A 26,112-nucleotide genomic window follows, 5' to 3' on the forward strand; every position below is an offset into this window, starting at 1 on the left:
TCAGTCAGACAAAGCCTTTAATCAATACTTACTGAAGTAATGAAGGATTCTTCTACAGCCCCAGAGCACATGAACTACAACCAGTGGCGCTTTTGGATATGGGCAGTTTCCCAGGGCAGCATTACAGGAGGGGGCTCCAAAAAGAACCAGATAAGAAATTAGCAATTTTTGCATCTTGATCAAAAACCAGTGCTTTTATTTTTCCTGCTGAGAGTAATGAGAATAGGAACTAGACTGGATTTGATCCCCTCCCAGAATCGTGGATTATTTCACTATTTTTGATTGGTTGAATGAAAAGTGCACTTTCACTCAAGAACCGCCACTGATCACAATCCCAGCTACACTGCAGTCGCTCCAACAACCCAGCATTAAGCATCAAAACTGAGAATTAAATAACGAACACTATATTTCAGTGAATCAGATGAATAAGCAGCAATTATTATTCCAAATGTTTCCAAAAAGACTTTACAAAACGATGCTGCTTGCTTCACTTTAAAATAATATAATTGCTCTCTAGTTATTATTGTGATTTAAATACAGTTATGTACAGCTACTCACAAATCCATCTTCAAAATTTCACTAGTTTTTTTTCTCTCTCTCTCTCTCCCTCTCTTTTTCTTTCTTTAAATATAAAAAAGTTTAAATATATAAAAATAAAATTGCTCAGAGTGGGAACAGATAAATTAGAAGCAGACCCAGAACTGTCAGGTTGTGACTGGATGTAGAAATGCGTCAAGCGATTCATCGTTCATCGTTCACCTCATCGAAAAGAAGGGTACGTAAGGAATCCAAAAAAGTGTACATACCCCAGTTAAAATGAGTTGCATTGGATGATGACATATAAAAAGTTGATAAATCATTTTAAAACCAGACGTTTACATACAGTGAATAAAAAGAGACAAACTTGTTTTCTTTCTCACCCTGAAGTAAAATCAGACCCAAAACTTCTCTGGTTTTGGGTAAATAATTAGAAAAAATATTTGCATTTGCTGTAAGCTTGAGTTACAAGAGTAAAACTGTACTTTTTTAAAGTGTGTGTATTTAACATTTCTTAATGTTTCCGACTCAGTTTCAGCGTTCAGCCTTTGGTTTGAGTCTGTATCCCACATCTTGAAAATGATTCACATTGGTCTGATTTAACCTGGCATCATAACAGAGGGTGTGCACACTTTAGAGATCCTCTCTACAAGATTCTCCTTCCAGCCAATATGGAAATTTGCCTTAAGATTTTTCCTTCCCATGTTTATTTTGGAAAAAAAAAAAAAAGAAGAAAAAAGCATGCAGTCGGGTCTGTTATTATCTTATTCACATTCCATTTCACACAGGCATGAGCTGCAGCTCCTCAGCAGGTTGGTGGTTGGCATTCTTCTTGCTGCAACACGTTGGTCTGTCTGGTCCATCCCACCTTGTTGCTCTGCGTTTACAGTCAAACTCGAGTGGCTTTCCAGATGTGGAAGGAATCAAATATCTGTCCTTATTACCTCTTTTTGAAGAGTTTTGTTGGATAAACATGGCTTTTTGCCCTTTCCTTTGTTCTGGGGAAGTTTGTGGACACAGTTTGAGATGGTTCACTTGAAAAATGACTCAGCACAGGCGGCTTAAACCTCCCACAAACGCTGCATGTCTCTATACGTAGATCCACTTCCAGCTCCTGTGCGTGGAGTCGCTCAGGTGGAAAAGTTTCCGATCTAAGCGGGATAAATCCCTCTTCCTCACTTTCTTGTTTGGTAATTCCACTTCATGTACTTGGGGATGCACTGACAGACCTGGCTGCTGTAGTAAAATCCGTCCTGGCACTCTCGTCTGGGGTTTCTGCAGGAAAGCCTGTAACAACTTGAGAGAGAATGAAAGAGAATGAGAGGCAGAAATGTGGGCGAAGAAGACAAAAGACGGATTTACAAACAGGAGGGGAAAGGGAAAGATTTTTTTAAAGGGGTGAGGTTGGGATGAGGAACAGAGGAGAAATAAAAAAGAAACACAAGGGGGATTATATTCTCTGATCATGCATACTATACATTATTCACATCCCCACATCCTTTCTGGATGAAGCTCAATCCAAGTTTTATTTGCATGTACATCAAAAAGATTCTGTGTGAGGCGGAAAAAAAGGAGTATTTTTCCAGAGATGGAAGAAGTCTGGGAACTCTTGTCTTTAAAATCACAGCAGGTGTACAGTCGCCTGTGGACTTACTACTGTGACCAGATGTTAAATCAGACTAAACAGTACAAAGAGTGATTGTACAAAATAATAAATGCCTTATCTTTGTGCTCAGAAGCATTCTGAACTTGAAACCATAACCTTAAAAACTATTTTTCCACAAGCAAGTAGAGAAATGGATATAATTTTGTTACTTTGATTGATAGAACACAAGGACAAAAATATGTTTAGAAGAACAGTCTGTTATTGGTAGGTGCCTAACTTTCATGATTTTGGTTTGAATCGTTATATGAATATTTTTTATTCATTCGCCTTCAGGAACCTTCAGATGTTTTATAAATATCTCAATGAATAGTGAAGAGACGCATAATAAAAAACGTCTTTTGCGGATTTCTTTTCCAAATTAGGTTTTTGATTCGTTAAAATTACAAATTTTTTGCCCATGAAACTTTAAATTTTGAACCAATGTTCCAAACAAAGCAATTTTTTCCACAGAATAAGACTAATTTTGGCGACAATTTCAGTTTTACTACGATATGACTTTGCACTCGAACTCAGCACGGTTCCGCGAGTCTATCGACACAGCTGGCGGTAGTTAACTAATCAATAACAATAGCTAACTTTTCTTCAATTTTCGGAATCAAGGTAAAGTAAAACATTTCATATTGTTAAATTAAAATATTTTTGAACCAATAATAAATTAATGTCAGATAAAATATACAGGTAACTGAATTGACAGTTAGCGTCGTAGCCTCAAATATTAATTGGTAACTAAGGTAGCTTTTATTTCGTATTTATTTTTAATTCACCCGTTTGTTCGTTACAGAGCACACAGCACATTTAGCAGATATTTAAAATACATTAAAGACTGTAGTGCGGGGTTTAGGACATGCTGTAATTTGAATTTATATCACTTTAATAATTTTTCAGCCATATTTGTCTTGTTTAAAATATGAACTATATTGGGTGGCTGACGTTGATTTGAGGGAGAGCACCGTTGAAACTAGGCTTGAAAGTCAAATTGAATATCTTCTTTGGTTAAATGGAGCTTTAGGAAGATTTTCAAGGCTTGAAAACTGTTGAAATATATTCTTCTGTGCGTCTGTGGAGTACCAAAAAAAATGCCACAAATTTAAAAAATAAGAATAACAAACGGACCAGTAATTATTATAATAATTATTTAGATGTGCTTTTATTTAAATTTATAACAATTCAAACTTGGAGTTGCACCATCCACGTTAAACCCGTGAATATTCATTTCAGTATTTTTCTTTTTTTTTTTTTTATCTTGTGCTGCAGCTGCAACATGAAATAAGCTGTCATGGCAACTTGGCCAGAGTGGCCTAGCCAAAGTTTGGACTTCCATCCAATTGAGATGACGCCCCATAAACCTAAGCAGACAGCTCTGAGAAAAGGGTCCTAATTCTCCAGAAGAGCATAAAAAATAAACCCATGTTTGATGCTTTAACATGTTTTCAGTTTTATGCATTCTAAACATTCAGTGTGTTTTGAGGTCCAGCTCCAGTAATTATGCTTGTTTTCCTTTAAGCTGAGAATGTTTAGTGAGCGGCCATTAAAGGCCACATGTTTTAGCATCCTGTAGGATTTCCCACATGTAAAGCTACCAGTGTGAATCAATCATTCTGCAGCTCATGTCTGCTGGTGTGTTTTCATAGTGCCTGTCACTCCATCCGTCTGTTTCGCTTTCATCCAGTTCATCCCCCGTCCCCTGTCCCCTTCCCCTCTGCGAGGCCTCTCGGGTCAGAGGGACGTTAATCTGGTGCGCGCAAGCTGTGGGAACCACGACACACTCGCAAAGCCCCGAGCAAATGCTTCGGATGCCCCATGTCCATAAAAGGTTGCAGTGAAACATGTGAACGACTGAAAAGACAAACAGCGAAAGTTTTCCTCCTTAAGAGGAATGCATGACGCGTCCATCAGGAGATGTTTCCGCAGAACCAACAACGCATCACAATCCTCTGCCTCAGGTTCATCAGGACGAGCCGCTAGGCTAGCATGAACTGCTAAAGGTTTGGAAATAAACCTTTTGTCAAGGTGAATCTTGAACAGTCAGTTGTGACCGAAAACCTTCCAGTGGGTTTTTTTTCTCCTGCTTCATTGTGAGTCCAAGCATTCATCAAATATGGACAAAAGAAGCAAAAAATGTAAATTTTGGACTAAATCTGACAGAAAATCAGAAGGATTTGGAGAAGAGATTACCTCAAAATCTCAGAGATCAGGAGAAACTTTGCATGAAAAGTATTACAAAGGATGTGTGTAAACATTTTGAATCCACTTCATATCGTGCTATTGGTGTACAGCCCATGCCTGGTCATGATGCATCAACACTTGCTGGTTTTCAGCTGAAGATGATTCGCATGTTTTACTGTTGGACTGATCATTCCTACTGCTGTTAGCTTCACAGCTGGGAAAACCCACTTCATGGATGACTTCAGCATTTTAATGCTTTATTGGTCTGTTTTCAACCAAATCTGCGAGTCACCGCCATCCTCTTGTCCACATTATGTGGACTGACATCTTATGTGCACTGACACAAACCTGTATTGGGATTTAGGGGCTTTCAAGACATTTCTTAAGGTTGTTTTGGGGATACATTCATGTTGATGGTGTTCCACCACGTTTCTTAACTTTAATTACTTACGGAGTTCCTCAAGGCTTTGATTTGGGTCCAATTTTATTTCCAATCAGACTTTTCCACTCTCGTCTTCAACTTGAAAAAATGTGCCATCTCTTTTCATTCAAATGCTAACAATAATGGGATCTGCCTTCAGTTGAAATGCAGTCATGTTCGTTTTAGTATAGATCTTAAGTTTTATTGTTGGACTAAGTTAAAAAGAATGCCTCTACATATCAGACAAACTCCAAATCAGCATGAAAGTTGAGTTTTTATGGGGTTTTTTCTTTTATTTACTTTTTTGTGCTCTGTTGTGGATTTTCTTCTTATCCAGTGTAGCATTTTGTTTAAATAAACTCAGCCTCCCTTCCTTCTGGTTCTCTCACCTGCAGGTGTTTGGGTTGAACCTCTTGCCCTGCCGTAGACACGTCTGGGGACTCTCTCTGCACTGACACAGACACGTGTCGGGATTTAGGGGCTGATTCCTGGGACACTCCACCGCGCACACACAACCGCACAGCTCGTCGTCCCACCGCTGTCCAGCAGGACACAGCTTCCCCTCGCCTTGGCCTTCGCACTGGCACTCACCTGACCACAAAGGTAGGAAGAGGAAGGAGCGGGAGTTCAGAGCAGTGGTTGCACAACCAAAACCTAATCAGATAATGTGTTTCGTGTTCGTACTTGTTTAAAATTTGCATAAAGACTAATTTCCCTTTTTTCTTCTATCTTGGCCTGAATCAAGTTGTGGTATTTACAGTAAGCACTCTCAGTAAAACCTGAAATAACTGTTTACATAAGCAATAATCCAGATACAAATTCAGTTTAAAGTCTGAATGCCTTTAAAAAGTATTTTCCCCTTTGGATGTTTTGCTCTTTTTATAGTTTTTACAAATCAATCATTTGCAACATAATTTGGCTTTTTTGATTAAATTAAATGTTGAAAAAGCTCTTTTTTGCTAAGTGAAAACATATTTCTATTAAATATTGACAATTTAATAAAAACATCAAATAAATGACTGCATATCCCTCCCCATTCCAGGTGACTGACCTAATTCAACAGAGGTCCAGCAAACTGGTGCTTGCAGTCTCACATTTAGTGATCAGTGAGTGTGTCTCTAGTGACTGTAGTATGAACAGCATTCATTGGCTAATCAGTGTTCCTGGCTACAAAGCAATATAAGATGAGTTAATGTGATTTAAACTCAAATAAGCAATAAAATATGGATCACAATGGAACACATGCACTCTTATTTGTTTGTCCTGTTTATTACCTAATCTCTATTATTATGACATTACCTAACAATCAGATTTGTTTATGTCAAAAATAAGCCTAACATTGGACACCTGCCTGAATCCATTACCCTCAGCTGTAAAACTAGTCTGATTCGTGTCCTTACAGGTGTTTTGGTCCAGTTTCCAGCCTGGATAGCAGCTGGCTTCTGTCAGTCCGTTCTGACAGACGCACTCGCAGGTGGATTCTTCCAGAACCCTGTTGGGCCCACAGAGAGCCAGCAGACCCGAGTCCAGCGCCTCTGGAACAGAGAAACACGGTATTTAAGATAGAAAACAACCCCATGAGATTTGGCAAATTAAATTGACGTTTTGTTGACGTAATGCTTGAATGATTTAATAAATGTCATAAACATCATACCAAATCATGCTGATGACGTTTAGCTGAACGCCTCACGGGGCTAATTATTGTTTCTGAGGTTTCATCAGCTGAGTTTGTCACATAACTGCAGCGAATTCAAAGAGAGCTCGCACGCCTCTGATTACGTTTATTGCACTAAATTTGCACGCGGAGACTTGAGTTTGGGCGCAGTTTACAGACAGAGTAATTTGTATATGTGCCCTACAGGATTAAAAATAGTTATTGTGCTAATGTAATAAGTCAAGTATGAGAGTTTGGAGTTGGAAAATCTCTGAAGATGAAAGATGCTGGCATGATTGTACAAGAAAAACACCACAAAAAACATTCCTGCTTCAGTGGTATCAACTTTGCGGGAGGGAGGATTTGTTTGAAACGCTCTGGCACCACTACCACCACCACCATCATCATCATCATCATCATCTTCTTCTTCTTCCTCCTCCTTTCACTGTGAAAGGAGGAGGAAGACCTCTTCAGGGTGTGGAGAATCTGGGCTGAATCTCCAAGTGCATGAGTAGATCTGTGACTCATCTAAATGCTGCGAGTCTTTGCCAGGTCTCTCTTGTAAAACAGATCTTTTGATCTGAATGAGTCAAACCTGATTAAATAAAGGTTATTATTATTAAAAGGCAATATTCTCTAGAATACCGTTTTAAATACCTCTTTAAAAGCAACATGTAATCTCACAATTAAAAATATCTAATTAATTGCAGGTCTTTTATTCAGTGTGGGGTAGTGGAGATCATTGTGTCCAAAAACTTTATGAACACTCCATTATGTCCTATTTTCTTGGACTGTTCTACCTTCACAAAAGCAAAGATATGGACTTTAACTGGAACTGCGTGCAAGAGTTTACTTTGTTTTCTCCCTTCAAGATTTATATTTGAAGGTAGACCCTGAATCAGATGAATTACTCATTAAGAGGTTTTTGCTAAGCTGGATGGCATATTGAAACCCAGCTGTGTTGGAGCAGGGCTGCATCTAAAAGCTGCAGGACAGTCAATCTGGAAGACTGAGGACGAGAGGATCTAAACGCTCACCTGTTTGTTTCTGAGTGTAGCTGATGGTGTCCGCAGAGACACACACGCAGTTCACTGGATCCCATAATGATCCAGAGGTGCAGGGGACTTCAGGAGGGGAGCACCTACACACACACACACCCACACGGCCATACGCGTTTAGTAACGCATGAGATGAGAAGAGGTGGAGAAGGACATCAGCGAGTCTCTTACTCACAGATGATCTGTTGCCGCTCGCCTTATGATGGAGTGAAGCGGCCGCTTGGAGAGGCATTCGCATGAGGTGTGGTTGACGAATGTTACCATGGCGACTGAGCGATCCATCCTGGGCGGAGACAGCTCCATCAGCTGGCGGGAAGGAAGATAAAATGTTTAGATGCTCACAGGGACAGGTGTGTCTCCAGTTTTAAAAAGTCGTCATGGTTTTAGAAAAGTGTTTTGTTGTGTGCAGTTGTTGTACAGATGTGCGTGACTCTAAACGCTGCGTCCACTCACAACCTATTCCCGCCGGAGTGGGCTGTGTTGAGCTGCCAGATACATAATTGGGGAAATTGTTTTCAGCATCCAGATGGATTTGAGGTGTGAAAGCAGATTTACAGCGCTGTGAAGCAGCAATAGATTCCGTTTGTTTTTTTGTTTTGTTTTGTTTTTTGCGACATCTGAATGTTTCAGATTGAAAAACAACATTTAATATCAGACATGAGAGAAGACACCATCCAAACCAACCTTTTCACCTTGATTAAATTCATGTTTTAGTTCAGTTTCTCTTGAAACATTCAGGCTTGATTTATGGAAGGTTTTTAGAGTAAACTAATTACTTACATAAATCTTGTATGACAACAGGAAGTAGGCTAAAACATTTTAAAAAGCATAACTTCTGCTCTGTACCTGACATTAGAAGGATGCAGAGTGTCCAACCATTAACTCCAGACCTGAAGGTCAAGCTAAGTGTTTATGAAGCCTGTCGCAATAAGCAATTAATCAATAATCGCATGATAAATTAAAATGAGCTCAATAATTTCTTTTCTAATTATATTTTTTGAAGGACAACTTTGTTTACAGAGACTTCATGATCTCTTTTATGGTTTAGGTTGTGGGTTGTTTTTTTGTTTTTGGTGGTTTTATTTTGGATATTTAAACTATCTTCCAGTTCTAGTGTTGAGTATTTGTTACATATTTAAAGTTTATTAGTCTTGCAGTATTATGCCATTATAAACATGTAACATAAAATTGATCTTAAAACAACAATATTATAGTTTATCGCAATAATTTCTAGGACAACTTATTGTTCAGCACAGTTTATAATTTTACAGTCATTTTTATAATTTTTACAGTGTGTCCATATTCAGAGGCTGCATCGATCAAATGACCCGGTCTTTACCTCAGGTATAATGTTATAGTTTAATATACTTCAATGTGTGAATGTGCGCTTAATGGAAATGACTGATTTCATTCTTTTATTGTTCAGAAAAGCGCTACACAAGTTTGATTTCATTTAATTTAAACTGTACTCCTCGCCTGCTCTGTCTACCACTGCATCCGCCATTGTTACAGAAGAAAAATCTCCCGTTTGACCCGCAATGCATCTTGGGATAGTGTCGAGTGCCAATGATCCACCAGGTACATTTTGGGGAAAAGTAATTTGGATGACCTCTGTTGGATTGCTGACATAATTGGCTTTCAAAGGATGCAGCCTTACAAATCCACCTGTAAATTACTAAAAAAAAAAAAAAGAAGTGAACGTTTTCAGTGGTCTAGTCAAAGCCTAGTCTTAATTTCAACAGTGATGCAGTGGCCTTTCCCACTGGAAAAATCTTTCAATTCTTCCAGGGGAGGGCCAAAATTCCTCCACAGTAATGTAACAGATTAAGTTTCTGATGATACGACACATTTGAGTTTGGCAACAAAGTCAAAGCAAGAATCTGAAGTCGGTGCGACTCACGGTTTTATTGACGAGACTGTAGCTCATGTTGGTGCAGTAAAAAGCCTCGTTCCCGCAGCAACCACCGCAGCGATGCAGCGCCACACAGCGAGGGAGGTACAGCTGACTGGTGGATTCTGGGTACTCCTTGGCCACCTCAACACACACCTCTCTCGGCTGGCACGACGTACGCTGGATCTCTTCCAGAATGACTAGAAACAGAATTCAATAACTGGATTTGTTTGATTAGATAAAAGTTAGAAAACAAGATTTGCATTCAAGTTACCGGCTAGCGTTCCATCCACTCTGTAGACGGGTTCCTCCCGCATCGGAACCCACATGTCATTGTCGTCGTTGGAGCGGACCAAAGGGCTCGCCGAAGAGGTTGAAAAAGACGAGGAAGGGAAGGAAGATGAGGAAGAGGAGGCGTGCCAGGATCTTTTCCTCATGCACTGCTGGATCAAGCTGTATTCAGGGTAGAAGAGCTGCAGCAGCTGGTCCATGCTGGTCACCGTCTCCAAACTGGACTGGTCATCTGACTGGGCTGGAGCCTGGAGGGGGAAATCACAGGGAAACACTTCTTGAGATAATCTTTAGTAAACAATTAGGGAGACACTATAATGGCCAACACAACCGATGATGTATTTTCTAAGGAAAATAAATAGCGTAATAATAGATTCTGCCAGCTACAGATTATTGAGCAATGGGAACCAACAATATTGTCATGATCAAAATAAGATGAAGGAAATTGATAAAAAGAAAGCACAACTTATAGCAATGGTATTTTATACAGTATTGACTGCAGCGTCTGTACTGGAGTCTGAACAATGAGTGATGGGATTGTGATGTGATTCACTATAACTTAATTTTCATAATTAAAATTTTCAGGCATCGTTTACCTCCAGCATATGGTTTCTTCTGGTGCAGAATTATGACGCATTTCTCAAATAAAACGTAAAAATCTGATAAAATGACAGTTTATGCTGCAGATGCTTTGAAAACAAAGAATGGAATTGGGTCGTTCAGACTGCGGTGAGCTGTGTGAACAGCCTAAATGTGTGGTTGTGGCAAGTCAAAAATATAAACAAGTTCAAAGGGGATTGAATACTTTTGCAAGCCAGTGTATAATCCAGATAAAATCATTAAGAAAAACTCAATTTTATGGTTTCAAATCAAAAACAATCCAGTTGTTTGTTATAGTAAAACTGTTAGATTTGGTAAGCTTATCTATTCAGACTCACTGGCTGTGCAGGATAAACAATGAATACCTCAGCTACCAATGTGTTGTAACATGTTGCTGTCGGCTACTGTTAGTAATTAGGAAGACTCTTGTCCTTCCCTCACCTGAGCATTGTTGCTGCTGCAGATTCAGACCAGATTCAGGTTCTTATCTAAATATTAAGATAAAAAAACAAAAAAAACCCTGAATCTGTAAAACTCCTCTAGAAACAGAGGTAGGATAATGTTGAAGGTGATGCTGTTCTCCTCACAATTTAAAATATTCTCACATGACAACAGATAAGAAGGAACCAAATATACTGGAGATTATTGCCACACTTTAAAGTTTTAATTTCAACAGATTTCACACAGGAAATCAAATTTTACAGTTGACATTATCCTCTAAAACCTTCCTACTGTGAGTCACTCAACAAAGATTTTTTTGCCGTGACGACGGATAACTCTCCATAGAGCAACAGTAGATGAAAGATAGCTGAATAATTGTTTAACGGACTGGGAAATCAAAGCTGTGAGTTTGGAAATGTCAGGGGGAGTGGTCTTCTGGATTCACACCTAATCCTTTTTTTTCTTATGGGAATATCAGAGGTTGTTTGGGTTCACAGGCTGAGAAGAGGTCGACTGGCACAGCTGGCATTATCTAAACAGAAACTGGATCCCTACTTATCTCCCACTCCCAAGTCTTCTCTTGCAACATATTTCCAACTTATTCATTTCCTCCATTTTCTTTTCTTCCCCTCATAGTTTTGCATTTTGCATCAATACGACATTCACTTAACTTTGAAAATCCAAATGTAGAGGGTCTTGAGAAGTGCAGCAGAGTGTGCCATCCTGGGGGTCACCAAGTCCAAACTCTCACTGTTGGTTTGATGTGAAATAAGGATCGACATGTAGCTTTGATGTTAAGTAGGGCGGCTGATCTGTGATGCTGTGGGCCCGTCACTCTTCAAAGATTCTGGGAGTCTTGTTGTTCTGCATCTTATCATGAACGGTTTTATGTATCTGGACCTCTAAAGGAATTTGGTGGTGTCTGCCAGTAACCTGAAAGTTGGCCATCATTGGGCCTTTTCCCAGAACCAGAACCAAACATGGAGAAGCAGCATTCTGTTTTTATACTCCACTAATCTGGAACAAACTCTCAAAAGCTCGAATACCTGAATGGCTCAGTGTCATCTGCTACTCCAACTTCTCTCTGCCTGGGTTTCTAACCATACGACCAGGCATAGAGTTAAAGAGGAACGGCAAAAGCACATGAGGTGGATTAGCGGTGCTTGCCAAAAACTGATGATATCATCCAGGACATGTTGCTGTGGAACATCGTCTCTCCTGCCCAGATATTTTGTTAGCTTGTGCTTATCATGACTAGAGTCTTCAATAAGTCATTGTCTAGAGTCATTGGAGGACCGACTGCTCACAGCATCACCGTCCACCACAGCTCTTTAAAGATACGTGGATGAGTTACGACAATATTTAATGTGATCTAACCTTTAAGTGAAAGCAATATTTCAGGGTTGTAAACCTTTCATGTTCTGAGACAGAAATAAAACCACCCAGAGACCCTGAGGATTCGTATGATTTTTAAGAAGTGAGGCGCCATTGCTGCAATTGTGTGGTTTATACTCAGTCAGCACACACTCCTCAGGCTTCATTTGTTCAATATTTCTGAAGGTTTACAACTTCTCCTTCAGAAGAAGTAAAGTGATTATAATCCAGTTTCAGTGCAATGATCACAAGTTTAAGGCTGGAACTCTGAGTTTTAACGTCACTCTCAAAGTTTGCACTTTAAGATTAGCTGCAATTAGACTTTTTCTGTCACTTTGTACATTTACAAAAGTATAAAATCTAAGGTTTTTATTTTTACAATGAGATTCTGTCTTCCATACAGTCAAAATGTGTCTTTGCTGCTATCCAGGAAGGAAGTCAAGACCAGAACTTCTGACTTACTAACTTAAACCATAAGTTCATCGACTCGTCTTGTTGTTAAAAAGATTCTTGTCTTTTTTTTTTTAGGAGATTCAGGCCCACTTTAAAAAAAAACATTTTCTCCATATTGCGACTGAAATATTTCACATAATTAGTTCGTGAGATTTTTATTATCTGATGACTTTTTAAGCGTCAGATTGTTCGGATGAACCACCACTCTTCATGATTATTGGCTTCTGTTATCTTTCTTTCTTTGCTCATTTTCAGATGTATTTTTGTTGTTTCCACATTGAATCTTTAAGATGTGGATGCCGTTTCAGACAAAAGCTGAACAATGGGTGAAATGAGCTGATATCAAACTGTTTTATAGTGGAGTAACTATATTACATAAAGTTTGGTTGCGTTGTTAAGCGATCGCATGACATGAGGTCATGGCTGTGGGACTCTGTTCTGACGATGCACCAGCCGCTATCCATGCAGCACTCTGGGGTGTGTCCAGAATTACGCACTGCTGGCACCGAGGCACAAATGTTTACACACACACCCATACACACACCCATACATTTATCACTCAGCCTGTTTTCTATTAGAAGTAATGTGTTTGAAACTATTGTTTAGATTTATATATAAGGCTTAAGCCAGAATTATCTTGAAAACTTGTGGAGGAAATGTCGTGAAGAAGAAGCTGCTGGGTTCAGATCCCCCTCCTACGCACACAGACTAAGTTTTACTAAGAACTGGAGCAAGTTCTGAGTAGTAAGATGATGCCTTTATCTGTAAATCTCCACTTTATGCTCCCCAGGAGCTCGTTTTCCTGCTTTGTAAACATAAACTTCCAGATAAGGATGCACAGAAAAACAGCATGAACCTAAAAACCCAGCTGCATCCCGCCTGGTGTGTGAAAACCACAACAGCTGATGTAAGGCTGACACTATAGGAACATTAATGATGTTCACCTGTGACAAGAACTGGATTGTTTTGTGCATTTAATGGGAGAAAAACTTTAAGCAAAAATGTGTGAATTACTGTCTTTTTTCCTGTGAAGATCTTTCAATTTAGGGTAAAAAGTGTTGAAAATGAATACATTTTGAGTTAAAGGAGCTGAAGTGTCATTTAATATCTTACTATTGAGGATTTGAGGCTACTACATTTGTTGACCAAAGCCATCTGAAGTCTATTAAAACCTTCATTTATCAGCTATCACCCCCTTTATTCCACCTGAGACACATCCAACCAAGGAGAAGTGATGAAGATGTCTTTGATTTAAATCCATCGTTCAGAACAGAAACACATTTATTACAACAAAAAATGACAGAGCGAAAGACTCGTTCCTTCTTCCTATAGGTGCTTTCAAATTTTTTTGAACATCAATGTCTGGATCAAAGCCAGCAGGATGGAGGAAAGAGGAAGTGAGCTTGAACAATTTATCCTCTGCAGACCTTAACAATAAGGATTGCTCTTCTTTATAACAGGCTGATTAATTATATAGTTAACTTCTAGAACTTATGGTGGCAGCATGGAGGATTCTGAAGAATCTCCTTGTTTAAATACATCTTTGGTCAGTTCAATTCAAAAATCATCTGTTGGTCCCAAAGTGAACTTAAATAATGCTGAACAATTTTAGATTTTTAATAGTTTAATTCTGTGAACAATATACAAGTTTTGGATATTAAAGGTTCACATAAAATGTGCTGGGAAGCAATATTGGTTGGATATCGTATTTCGAGTTCCAGTCATTCAGGTTCTGCCTGCCAATAATGTATTTGGTCAGTTGGATGGTTTCTAGCTCTTTATGTCCGATATTTGCATATTTCTAGTAGCTGAGATGCTAAAGCTAACAGAATATGATGAGGGAAACTGAATCAATCATAATGGATATCAACATTTTGTTGGTTTTCAGTTGCTTGACTAGTTTGTTTCTTTTATTTATGCAACAAATGTTGCGACAACCTTTTATTAATATCACATCCTCTGTTACATGTCATCTTCATCTTCTGTTGTGTTCTCTGTTCATTTCAGTGTATTTTTAGTTCTGTTCTTTATTAGTTTTTATATTTGTTCTTCTTTTACGGCCATGCTGTCATTAGTGCTCATCTGTTTCACTTTGATCCCTGTTTTATACCTCAGTCTCCTCTTTGAAGCTTTTACTCAGACCTTCTGGAGAAAATTATAAGCGATTTAGTGTTTTCCCTAATAGGCTTAGCTGTTACATCATTGCTCTTCTCCTGATGTTGGACTGACCTCAAGTCCAATGGTTCCATGCTGATCCCATTGGTGAAACAATGTTACTGAACTTCTGCTGTTTGTAAAACTTCCTGTCATGTGTGGATCAGTGGCTGAAAACTTTATACTGGTTTTATTTTTACAACTGAGTATTAGGGCCAAGCTAAGAAAAAAATAAAATTCGGAGAATAAGTCATAATAGTATGAGAACCAAGTGATAAAATTAAAGAATAAAGTTGTATTACGATAATAAGGTTGGAATAACATAAGAATAAAGTTATAGTATTTTGAGAATATTCAATATTACAAGAATAAAGTCCAAATATTGTGAGAACAAAGTGATAATATTGAGACTAAAGTCATAATTCTGCGAGAACAAAGCCAATATTTTGAGAATAAGGTCAATATAACGAGAATTAAGTAGAAATAATACAAGAATAAAGTCATAGTATTACAAGAATAAAAATGTGATATGAGAATTAAGTTTTAATATTTTGAGAACAAAGCCAATATTTTGAGAATAAAGTCAATGTTACAAGAATAAAGTTGAAATAATGTTGTTATAATATATATGACTTAATTCCTGTAACATTACAACTTTATTCTTATTTGACCATATCTTTATTTTTGTATTATTTTGATTTTATTCTCATTACATCATGACTTTGTTCTTGTAATTAATAACATTTTTTATTTTCTTAGTTGGACCCTAATACATCATCATATATTTTAATGCTTTAAGCACCAGCCAGTCTTCTGGAGAATCTCTTTGGTCTTCCTGTCTATTCCCATCTGCATTTCTCCCCAGTGATTCCCGTCTGTGTCGGAATGTTTCTCTGCTGAAACGGATCCTAAACTCAGGGATGTTTCCAATGTAAATACAGCTTATCTACCTCACATAGCACTGCTCTTATGAAAGGTATTTCATCTTTTTTTTTGACTTTCAGTGAACATCATAGTGCAGTGAGTCAAATTTGTGCTTTTTTTTTCTTTAAGTTGTACAGTTCAAGTCTGGGATGAACTAAAGTGAGGGGAGGGAAGTCTTACCTCGGTGCCCGTGTCTCCGGTTGGGTAATAGTCCCTGTAGTCTTGGCCTGAGCACAGACAGCTGAAGTAAAGCATCCATAGGAGCACAGCTGGTATCCACATAGTGAGGGGATGGAGAGCTGGGGGTGGGGGGAGTTGGTGAAGTTAATGTGAAAGCAGGCCGGTTCTGACGGATCAGGCTCCTCTTCTCATTCTATCCTGGGACGAAGTTGCTCCTCCCGTGCAGGTCGTTGGATTTTGGGACGCCACCTGAAGAAATCATGATGAAGAAACCTTCTCGTCTTACTTCGCTCGAGTCCGGCGTGTTTAACGTTTCTCCTCAGTCCAGCTTTCTCGTCTCGTCCCGCCGCGTCTCCATTACTGCTAATTTGACGACAGGTGTCCCTCTGGGTTTTGTCTTCACTTTGTATTTATATCTGCCGTGGCCTTCAACGTGAACGGTCGTCCTCGTCTGTCTCCTCTCCTCGTCCTTCGCACTTGTTCACCTCGTTTGCTTTCTTTATCTGTCTGTGTCTCCTTCCCTCCACGCAGCAGCTGTGCAGATTATCGCTGCCCCTTTTTATCTGGCTCCTGTTTCTTCTTTCAAAGCCTTCAGGGTAAATCTCTCTCTCTCGCTCGCTCGCTCGGTGTTCTTTCTAAAGCTGTCACAACTTTTCCATCTAATTCTTAGAAAATGCATCAAAGAGGAGGAGGACAAAACAGAATAAACTCAATTCAAATCCTGTTCCTAGATTGAGATTTCTTTCCCAAAGAACTCCAGCGTTCGGTGTTGGCAAACAAAGTGAATGCGTCCTCCTCTCAGGCGTCTCGCTGGAGTGAATGAGGAAAAAATACAAGAATGGGAGACTTGTGTGCGGTGGGCGGGATGAGGGATCAGAGAGGCATGAGATCTGTGTGCTTCAGCTGATTATACTGCCCCTTTCCTTTTTATTTCCTCTGAAATTGCAGGTTATGCAGAGGCAGCAGAAATCGGATTTAAATTTACCAGACAAGCAGTTTGTCAGCCTCCAAAAAGGCTATTTCGAAACACTATCACAGAGGATTTATTTTTACATACATCTAATTCTCCCAGCTCCATAAGCATTAACGCTTTAACTCAATTTGCTCCCACACCTGCAGCTCTGAGGCTTTTCTCCCTATCACACTTCATCTAGCTCCATCTTTGTCCTCCACCCTTCCCCCTCTCACGTCGTTCTTTCTTCTTTTGGTTCATTCAAAGTCCTAAAAAAGACTTACTTCACATACCTTCTTAACTATTCCGCCCCAAGGCTGCGAGCAATTGTGTCTGAATATTACAGGGGAAGAGGAGAAGAGGGAGGGTAGAAGCTGAAGCTTTCGTCTTTTTGTCTAAATTGTTTTAAAAAAAATCCTCCCAAGGCAACGTAGTTACAGACAAATGCAAAATAAATTATGGGGGCCAGACAGAGCGATAGATGGGCGAAATAAGAAGGGAGAATAGAAAAAAGGAGGAGGAGGAAGAGGTGTGTCTGGGAAAAGCTCGAATGAGAAAACATCCGATTTCTGGGCCAGTCAAAGCCAGCCTTTACAAAGGATTAAAGACGCACACAGGCCACACACGCACGCACACGCACGCACACGGTGGCAAGTGCCTGCTTGCAGCTTTATGTGTTGAAATCTGCTCAGCAGTTCCACATTCCACTCATTGCTTTCTTCATTTCATCATGTGAACTCAGACCAGGGTTTGTCACATTCAGGAAGTGTGACAATTTATAAATCATCAAGTTAAGATTTATAACTTAACTTGGTGATTTAAAAACAATCACAATAGAAACCAAATATTTACATAAACTATGTAAAGAGACACAAAACCATTTTTTTCTCCACAGTTGATGATTCCTGTTTTAGGTCAGTGAGAGTTGCTGAAATAATTTCCAGTTGCTCAATGCCAGAATATAGTTGAACACCAGTTTTGGTATTTGCAGATTTTTGCGTATTTATTTTTTCAAGCATATATAAAATATTCAAAAGAAAATTCAGCTTGGGAAGCTTTAATACCTCAATGCAATGCTATTTGACATGCTAATGGCTGAAGTTTGCAAATCAGCCAGTCCAAGGCGCCATGCATCTTCCCTGGCACTGATTGGCTGTAACACCAGGAGTGAAGACACTGAGAACTGGATGCATGTCAAGGTATATTTTGTGTTTGAACTATTATAATAACCAATTGTAAGCTTTCCCATCTGAAGTTCTACCTAAATGTTTAAACAGATGAACATTTCTCCTTCAGACTTCTGAAAAATGTATCTAAGGATGATAAAGACTCAGTTTTGTGTGGATTAGAATAAATTAGCTACAAATTCAACCTCTTTCTCGTTGTTGAAAAATTAATTGAAGTTAAAATTTCAGATGAGTTTTTTTTTTACCACCCCCAGCTGTCCTTGCTCAGCATCGTCTCTGTTTATAAAACTCTCCTGGTTTCTCCTAACATCCTGTCCCCAGCCGCAGATAGAGCACCCTTTGCACCAAACAGCAGGATCTTTGTGCTCAACAAATGTGGCTTCCCCTCCTTTCAGGGGCCTGTCACAGTTCAGAGGGTCTCCTCTTTTATTGAGCTGATGTTGGCTGGACAGGTTCCACTGAGCTCCTTTTTATGCTCACTTGCTTTAGCATTTGCTTGCTCAGAGCCTGAGGACAAGACAGGTGGTTACACACTGATAAATACATATGTTTAAAGCTGTAGAAACATTATTCTGGTAGAATAAACTTTATTTAGGACCAAGCTTTAAGGATAACATAAAATCCAAGTTAGTTTTCACACTTGTTAGTCTGGTACAATCGGCTTGATTGGGGAACCAAAATTGCAACATTTGCTACATTTTCAGTTGGTTGTTCACCTTAACAGTGCCAAACGATCCAAACCCTTTGAAAAACTTGTTCTGCTCCTCAACTGTGGCGGCGCTGCATCAAGAACTACTGAAGGAAACAACCTGAAAACCTCTGAACGAGACATGAGCACAATGTCCTTCTTCACAAAATGTAAACAAAAATGGAGTGGCATCAGATTTTAGTAAGAGGCCAGGAGCCATTTCTCCTGTTAGCACTAGACTGGCATGTTTGATTTAGTTGTTTTTACCCAGAATGCCCTGCGCTGTAGTCCACTTCCAGCTTTTGTAGCGGCCTCTGGTCCGCTTGGCGTTCACATATGTAGAGTTCGCTTTTTTGGTCTTCATCAGAGTTCGATTACGCATTCACTCCTCCCCAAACGAACCGGCGTTCTAGGTAAACAAACCAGAATTTTATTAAAGCTGACTAAACAGGGATGTGTGAAGCCATCCTTAATCTCCGTCATATCTATTGAGTTAGAGCTTCTGAAAGCTGCTCTGGTTTTGTCTTCTGCTTTGGCTACAACGTCGAGAGATGACACACAACATAAATTAGAACCAAGTGGAGATTTGCTTGGGATTAGTAATACAGTAACATCTTTTAGAGGCTGTTTTTTCAACATCAGTCAAGATACGAGGCCACCAATCGTGCTGGATTTGTTTTACGTCGTAATGTTGTGAGATGCCTGTGGAGTGTTGCAACAGTCTGCCAGGAAAGTCAGTAATTAAATGCTTTGTGGATTGAGTTTAATGACGGCTTAAGTTTTAAATGAACAAGACCCTCAATTATAGCCGTGATGCCAGCGTGTAACTGGGTCGAAGGAAAACTCCCTGTTTAACAGCTGGGACATGAAAAGCACCAACCAGCTGCTTGGATCTGGTCCCACTTGCAGCCTTTGGCGATGCTGAGGAGATCCTAACACCGTGTTCTCACCCAACCTACATTCAAAGAATCGCCCAATTATTTGTTCTCCACAGAGAACAAATAGTCACCCAGTAGTTGGGCTTTGTTGTTTTCCTCACATCCAATGTTGTAACAATCTTGGATTTATCATGGTAGACACATGTTTATAGAGTAATATGGCTTAGGTCACCAAGATATTGATAGATGAGGTTTAAATTCTCCTGTTCTTTGAAACCAAAGCGCTCACCCACCTTATGGTGCAAGTCTCATCCATCAATACGTTCAGCAGGATTCATTACCCTGAAACTTTGATCCAGAGGGATTTTGCTGGCTCAAAACATGCCTAGTTTGTGCAGGAACCCGCTTGTTCTCAATCTGAGAACAAGTACCACCGGTGGTACCCGGCTGCTTTCAGTGGAAGTAGAAATAAACATTAGCATCAGTTGTTTGCAACAGAAATGCAAGTACATTGATTGATATACAGCTAGTAAGGACTATGAGTTGTAAATGCACGTTTTGTGTAGAGGAGAACAAACTCCCATCTCACTAGGGCTGCATCCATTAGTGGGCAAAATGAACTTAAAGTTTTATCACGATATTATACCTTTAAACTGAGAGTCATTAGTTAAACTTGTCAGTGATCAGTGAAACTATCCTGAAAAGTCATTCATCTGTCACTTGTTATATGAAGATCAAAACAGCTCAACATATGTAACTAAAACTGTGGAAGATCGTGTGGCCTACAGGTTATGGCATTAGACTTCAAGTACAAAGGATAAGGGTTCAAATCCTGGACAGAATGTCTATTTTGTCAGCCTCTTTCAAAAGCAACACTGACAGCAGAAAATATAAATGCGCCACGAGAAACTTCTGCAGTGTAGTAGATCATGTGGTCCACAGGTTAAGGCCTCAGACCTCAGTTACAAAAGATGTGGGTTCAGATCTTGGTCTGTAAGTAAAGTAGATATTCATGCTTAATTTGGGATTTAATGGGATTTTTAGATTAAAACCCACAAAGTTCATCATAATCAGTCAAAATTAAGGCCAATTTCTGGTTAAATATCTTTTTTTTTTATCAATCTATTTTGACTCCGGTAATGCACCGATTTCAAAGTGATTTTCCTGTTTTGCTGTTTTTGTTTAAAAAAACAGCAACAACAGCTGTGCTTGCTTTTGTGTCTTAGTCGCTTTCAGTCACCATTGACAGCAGAAAATATAAATGCGCCACGAGAAACTTCTAAAGTGTGGAAGGTCGTGTGGTCCACAGGTTAAGGCATCAGGTATAAAGGATGTCGATTCAAGTCCTGGTGTGCAAGTGAAGTATATAGTTGTATTTAATGGGATTTTTAGATTAAAACACATAAACTTCATCATAATCAGTCAAAATTAAGGATTTATGTAAAGAAAAACATGATTTCTGCTTAAATATGTTGATTATTTATTAATTTATTTTTACTCCAAGAATGCACCGATTTCAAAGTTTTTTGCTGATACTGCCGATATTTCTGTTTTGCTGGTTTTTAAGTAAAACAGCAAAACAAAAATATCGGCAGTATCAGCCAAAAACGTGGTAATCAGTGCATTCCCAGAGTAAAAATAGATTGATTAAAAAAAAGATATTTAAGCAGAAATTGGCCTTAATTTTGACTGATTATGATGAACTGTGTGGGTTTTAATTTAAAAATCCCATTAAATACGAATATCTACTTTACTTACAGACCAAGATCAGGATTTGAACCCACATCTTTTGTAACTGAGGTCTGATGCCTTAACCTTTGGACCACACAACCTTTCACACTTTATAAGTTTCTCATGGTGCATTTATATTTTCTGCTTTCAGTGTCGATTGTGAAAGAGGCTGACAAAATAGACATTCTTTCCAGGATATGAACCCTTATCCTTCATGATCTATTACACTGTAGAAATTTCTCGTGGCGCATTTATCTTTTCTGCTGCCAATGCTGATTTTGAAAGAGGATGACAACATAGACATTCTTCCAGGACTTGAACCCTTTTGAACCATAATATATAAAACATTGAGCAACTTACTTGATGTGCAAAGATAGTTTTTGTGATGCCATTCATTAAAATGTTACTTGGTTTTCTCAATTGTTTACTGGGTGGTGTTTTCATGATTGTGTATTTTTTATGAAGTAAGGCACTATGAACTGTCTTGTTCATGAAATGTGATATACAAACAATCTTGAATGATAATTAAAAGTCTAAATAGCCTGTTTGCTTGCAGAGCATCTAATTAAATCAGTCAATCCAGGTGTGGTGGTGCAGGTAGTTACACCTTTAAACAGAGTCATGAGTTAAACCCGTCACTCAATGAGCAGTGAAACTGTCCTGAAAGTCATTCATCTGTCACTTGTTACATGATTCATCTGTCACTCAGTTGAGGACAATTTAAGCCCTAATTTCAACTTGTTTGAGATCTATATCATCCTCGTTATGAATGTTAGTCAATTGTTACTCAAGCATCCCAAAAACTGTTTTCATCTTTTTTATGGCAGTTTGGAAGCAACGTTTAGATGTACATTTATTAGGCCAGTGTGGACTGGAAGGTGAGACCTGCTTATTGACCAGAGCTGGAAATGAAAGGCTGTCCTGCGTTTCCAGCACAAGTGATCATCCCTGCTGAAGGTAGGAACACTTTACATGGCATCCTTAAACCTAGGATTTTACTGATATGCTAACAAGCCATATTATTTTTTGGTAAAAAGGCAAATATTCAGGGCTAGTTCATCTCAGCCATTAAGTTCAGTCAACTCTAATCATAAGGACAAACAAATTAGCAGTCTTAGACTGATTAAGCTTAGTTAGTTTAGATGTTTCTAAACCTACAGTATGTAACATTTTCTAAAAACTGGTTTCCTTTTGTTAAAATTATTCCTATTTTGTAACAGGAGGATCTTGGCGCCGTCAATAAGCTTCAGGACGTGCTGCTCCCTGCTATGCTACAGTCTTTCTGACAGTAACACTAAGATCTTCCTCCTGGCTCTGTTGGTTGGTTTTCATCTGAAGCGGTACGTTTCTTCAGATGGAAATAGTTGTAACAAATATAGGAAAAACTTATCTACTGCCAGGTTAACCATGTAATTTAGCAACCTTTTCTAGCTGTGTCTAGTAAAGTGTCCACTGAGTGTTAGAAATCGACAGCTGAGGTTAAATTTGCAAATATATTCATGTTTTTCTCCATGCAGAAATGACATGCTCAGCTTGGTTGGGTTTCCTGTCAAGGTTTTAAGAAGGACAGAGTTGAAAACAAAGTAAAAAATTATTTTTACTGGAATCTTCAACATATACAAAGTTCAGCTTTGGATGCTCATCTGTGCAACAATGCCAACAGTTCTTACAGCATCTTTGGATAAAACACTTTAACAACTAAAATAAAAACTTCTGTGAAACACAAATAAGGCACTTTGAAACAATCATAAGACCACTTCTATATGGAAGCTGCTTAGAACATAAATAGAAAACATCTAGTGTTCTATCTGAACAGTTTCTACTCAAACCAGCAGCATTGTGTGCACACGGTTGCCTGGCAGCGGATGCCGGCCTCCTCCCTGCAGTGGGTCAGTGCTGTCTCCGGAGAACGGACCTCCTCGGCCCGTGACCTCTATGGACTCTACTGGTACTGAAGCAGCTTTACGTCTCATGGCTCACAGAGCCGTTTCAAAAATTACCAAGTTGACGTCGGCTGTTTCTGCGTGTCCGTTCACCATGCTGGGACGGCTTCTGCTGTCGTAAGCCTGGAGACGCGTTTCAAGTCAGTTTATTTTCTTACTTGTGCCTGGCTTAACTTTTATGACTCAACCTCACCATTTTGGCTGCTTCCAGTAGCGCCGCTGCCTCCTGTTTCCCAGTCTGCTGCACCATCTTGTAGAAGATGCCTTCAGTGTCCTGCAGCAGGACGTGTGGCTCGTCGTATGCATGGATCTGCCCCGCGTCCAGAACCTGAAACCGAAGGCATACACACATCACAAACACCTGGAATTTACACAAAACAGTTTTATACATGAAAAACATCAACAGATGATGCCTAGGATGATGTCCTACTGCCATCTGCAGAAATACACATTCAACCAGAAACAGCCAATCAAAGCCAGGAAGAGAGCTTGCTTTCTGATGCCAAACTGATAAACAGTTTTCTAGTAGCATTAAGTTGCTCCTCCACCATTAGCACAGTTTCAGCAGTGTGACTGACAGCACAAAGACCCTCCTCCTGGCTCTGATTGGTTGTTTCTGCCAATGACAGTCAAACCACAGTAAGGAAGCAGAGGAGCTGAATTTTTTTTCCACAAATTATATCATGTTATAGGGACATGTATTTTAAAAAGTTTACAGTAATGTAATGCCAGCATCCAGTTGTGTGTGTGTGTGTGTGTTCTTTAAGGTAGACATGCACCTAAAGCAATGCTATTTGATTTGAGGAAGAAACCACTTTAAAAGCAGCATCTCTGCTCCAGGCAACACAAACTGGATACTTTCACTGTCATTAATCTGCAGCAGAAATTACAGACTCCAACTGTCTCTTTGTTTCCATTTCTGTTATCGCTTGCATATAATACTAACTGCCAGTGGGAAATCAATATAAACTTTGAGTTTGCTGCTGATGAACTATGAACAATAGTTTGTGTGTAAAATGGCCTCACCAGTATGCGGTCGCTGTCTATGATGGTGTTGAGGCGATGAGCGATGGTGAGCACGGTACATTCCCTGAACTTGTCCCGGATGGTTCTCTGGATCAGTTCGTCTGTCCTGTGAAAACAGCACAACATCCTAATGTTACAGTTCATGTCCAAGAAATTAGCCACTAAATTTTGTTGACTTGAGGTAAATTAAAAACACAACTTAGACTATAAATGGACTAAAATTCTGTCTTAAACTGAATTATAGTGAATGTACAGAGCTCTACCTGGGGTCCACGTTGGCCGTAGCCTCGTCAATGATGAGGATGCGGTTCCTCCTCAGGATGGCTCTGGCCAGACACACCAGCTGCCTCTGACCCACACTGAAGTTGGAGCCGGACTCGGCCAGAACTGTCTCCAGTTTTCCAGGCAGCTCTTCCACCACAGACTTCAGCTGCACCTGAAGGAAACAGACGTCAGGAAGCTTCATTTACCAAAGGCTCATTTCACTAACAGTAAGATCTGAATGTCTTAGTTTGGCCTTTAAATGACTTTTTTTTTTTTGCAGCATAAAATCCATTTTTGGACTCTAATCAATCATATCAAACATCTTGGTCACATTTGAAACAGGCAGCTGGTGCTGACCTCCCGCAGGGCGTTCCACAGTTCTTCGTCTGAGTGTTGGTTAAAAGGGTCCAGGTTCTTCCTCATGGACCCTGTGAACAGCACCGGGTCCTGGAAACAAAACCAACTGGGTTCACGAGTCACAGAAATAATAAAATCTTAAAAATCCACCTCTGGGTATTTAAACCTTAGAATAAAAGCTTCTGACATGTTCACAGCAAAACATGGTGGTGGCAGCATCAGGCTAGGAGCCGGATTTTCTTTAAAGACAGGAAATATTCTCAGTTAATGAGAATAGAGTTCAATAGAGGACAAACGTACAGCCTGAGCGACAAATGTGTGTGTAAGAATGGCCCAGTCAAAGTCCAGACCTGAATAAAGTTGAGAATATTTGGCAAAACTTCAATAATGCTGTTCAGACGCTCTCTAATGAGGCTGAGCTTTTAGATTAATCAAGAAGCTTCTTGGTTCAACTTGTCAAAGCTGAATTTTTATTAGTGAAACAAATTTGGATTCCTCTTCATTTATTCTAATATGTGTTTGACATAAAATACATAAAATAAAATGGTGGTTTTAATATGACAAATGAAAAAACGATTCACATGAGACTGTACATGAGCTCAGTTCCACTTTGAGCTCACCTGAGGAATGATGGACATTTTCTGGCGCAGGTCATGGAGGCCCAGGTCAGAGGTCACCACCCCGTCGATGTAGATTTTTCCCTGAGGTTCTGCCAGGCGGAACAGAGCCGAGACCAGAGAGCTTTTCCCGGCTCCGGTTCTCCCGATGATCCCGACCTGACAAACGGAGGACGGTCAGCTTCTGTCCACAGCGGCTTTAGATAACAAACCTCTCACCTTCTCTTGGGGCCGAAACATGGCCCGGAGGCCGTGCAGGACCCTGGGGCCGTCGTCGCTGTAAGAGAAGCTGACACCGTCAAAGGTCACCAGGCCTTTGCTTGGCCAACCAGGAGGAGGGCGCTTCTTTGTTTCCCAGGGTGCTTCGCTCTCTAGTTCGGTGTACTCCATCACTCTCTCCACTGAGGTCATCTGTGGATGAGGTTCACACCATCAACTTTATTGCACTTTTTTTAATTAAACGTGATGATCTCTGCCTAGTTTACCCTCACTAGAGGCATTTGATGCATTAAATCTGTATTTTCTAGGATTTTTATTCATATCTGATCATTAAAAGTTTCTTGTTCATTTTCTTATGTCAAAGTTATTTCCTATTGGTCAATAAAGGCAGCATGATGTTCCCAGGAGCAAGATCTCAATGATCTGAGCTAAAGAACCAG

General features: G+C 39.6%; 2 protein-coding genes and 1 long non-coding RNA gene across 4 annotated transcripts in view; 1 reads left to right on the plus strand and 2 right to left on the minus strand.

Annotated features, from left to right (window-relative positions):
* On the minus strand, nucleotides 1-17,204 carry LOC114140702 (vascular endothelial growth factor C-like). Its single transcript, XM_028010803.1, has 8 exons — nucleotides 15,811-17,204; nucleotides 9,668-9,932; nucleotides 9,403-9,593; nucleotides 7,678-7,808; nucleotides 7,482-7,585; nucleotides 6,191-6,325; nucleotides 5,180-5,381; nucleotides 1-1,833 (listed from the first exon to the last, which is right to left on the minus strand). Exons 1-8 carry the CDS (start codon nucleotides 15,910-15,912, stop codon nucleotides 1,713-1,715), a joined length of 1,251 nt encoding a protein of 416 aa, XP_027866604.1. The 5' UTR covers nucleotides 15,913-17,204; the 3' UTR covers nucleotides 1-1,712.
* On the plus strand, nucleotides 6,210-24,556 carry LOC114140703 (uncharacterized). Its single transcript, XR_003594656.1, has 3 exons — nucleotides 6,210-6,343; nucleotides 22,074-22,203; nucleotides 24,460-24,556. It is a non-coding gene; the product is annotated as an uncharacterized LOC114140703 (long non-coding RNA).
* abcc4 (ATP binding cassette subfamily C member 4 (PEL blood group)) overlaps nucleotides 22,826-26,112 on the minus strand; it is a 20,442-nt gene continuing 17,155 nt past the window's right edge. For both annotated transcript variants that reach the window (XM_028010802.1, XM_028010801.1), the window contains 7 exons: nucleotides 25,673-25,864; nucleotides 25,457-25,612; nucleotides 24,837-24,926; nucleotides 24,479-24,651; nucleotides 24,216-24,321; nucleotides 23,383-23,517; nucleotides 22,826-23,312 (listed from right to left, as the gene is read on the minus strand). In XM_028010802.1, the coding sequence (XP_027866603.1) occupies nucleotides 23,223-23,312; nucleotides 23,383-23,517; nucleotides 24,216-24,321; nucleotides 24,479-24,651; nucleotides 24,837-24,926; nucleotides 25,457-25,612; nucleotides 25,673-25,864 (942 nt within the window). In that variant the 3' untranslated portion in view covers nucleotides 22,826-23,222. The remainder of the gene's footprint in view (nucleotides 23,313-23,382; nucleotides 23,518-24,215; nucleotides 24,322-24,478; nucleotides 24,652-24,836; nucleotides 24,927-25,456; nucleotides 25,613-25,672; nucleotides 25,865-26,112) is intronic.

This window comes from Xiphophorus couchianus, chromosome 24 (assembly GCF_001444195.1).
Source record: "Xiphophorus couchianus chromosome 24, X_couchianus-1.0, whole genome shotgun sequence".
Classification (NCBI taxonomy): domain Eukaryota; kingdom Metazoa; phylum Chordata; class Actinopteri; order Cyprinodontiformes; family Poeciliidae; genus Xiphophorus; species Xiphophorus couchianus.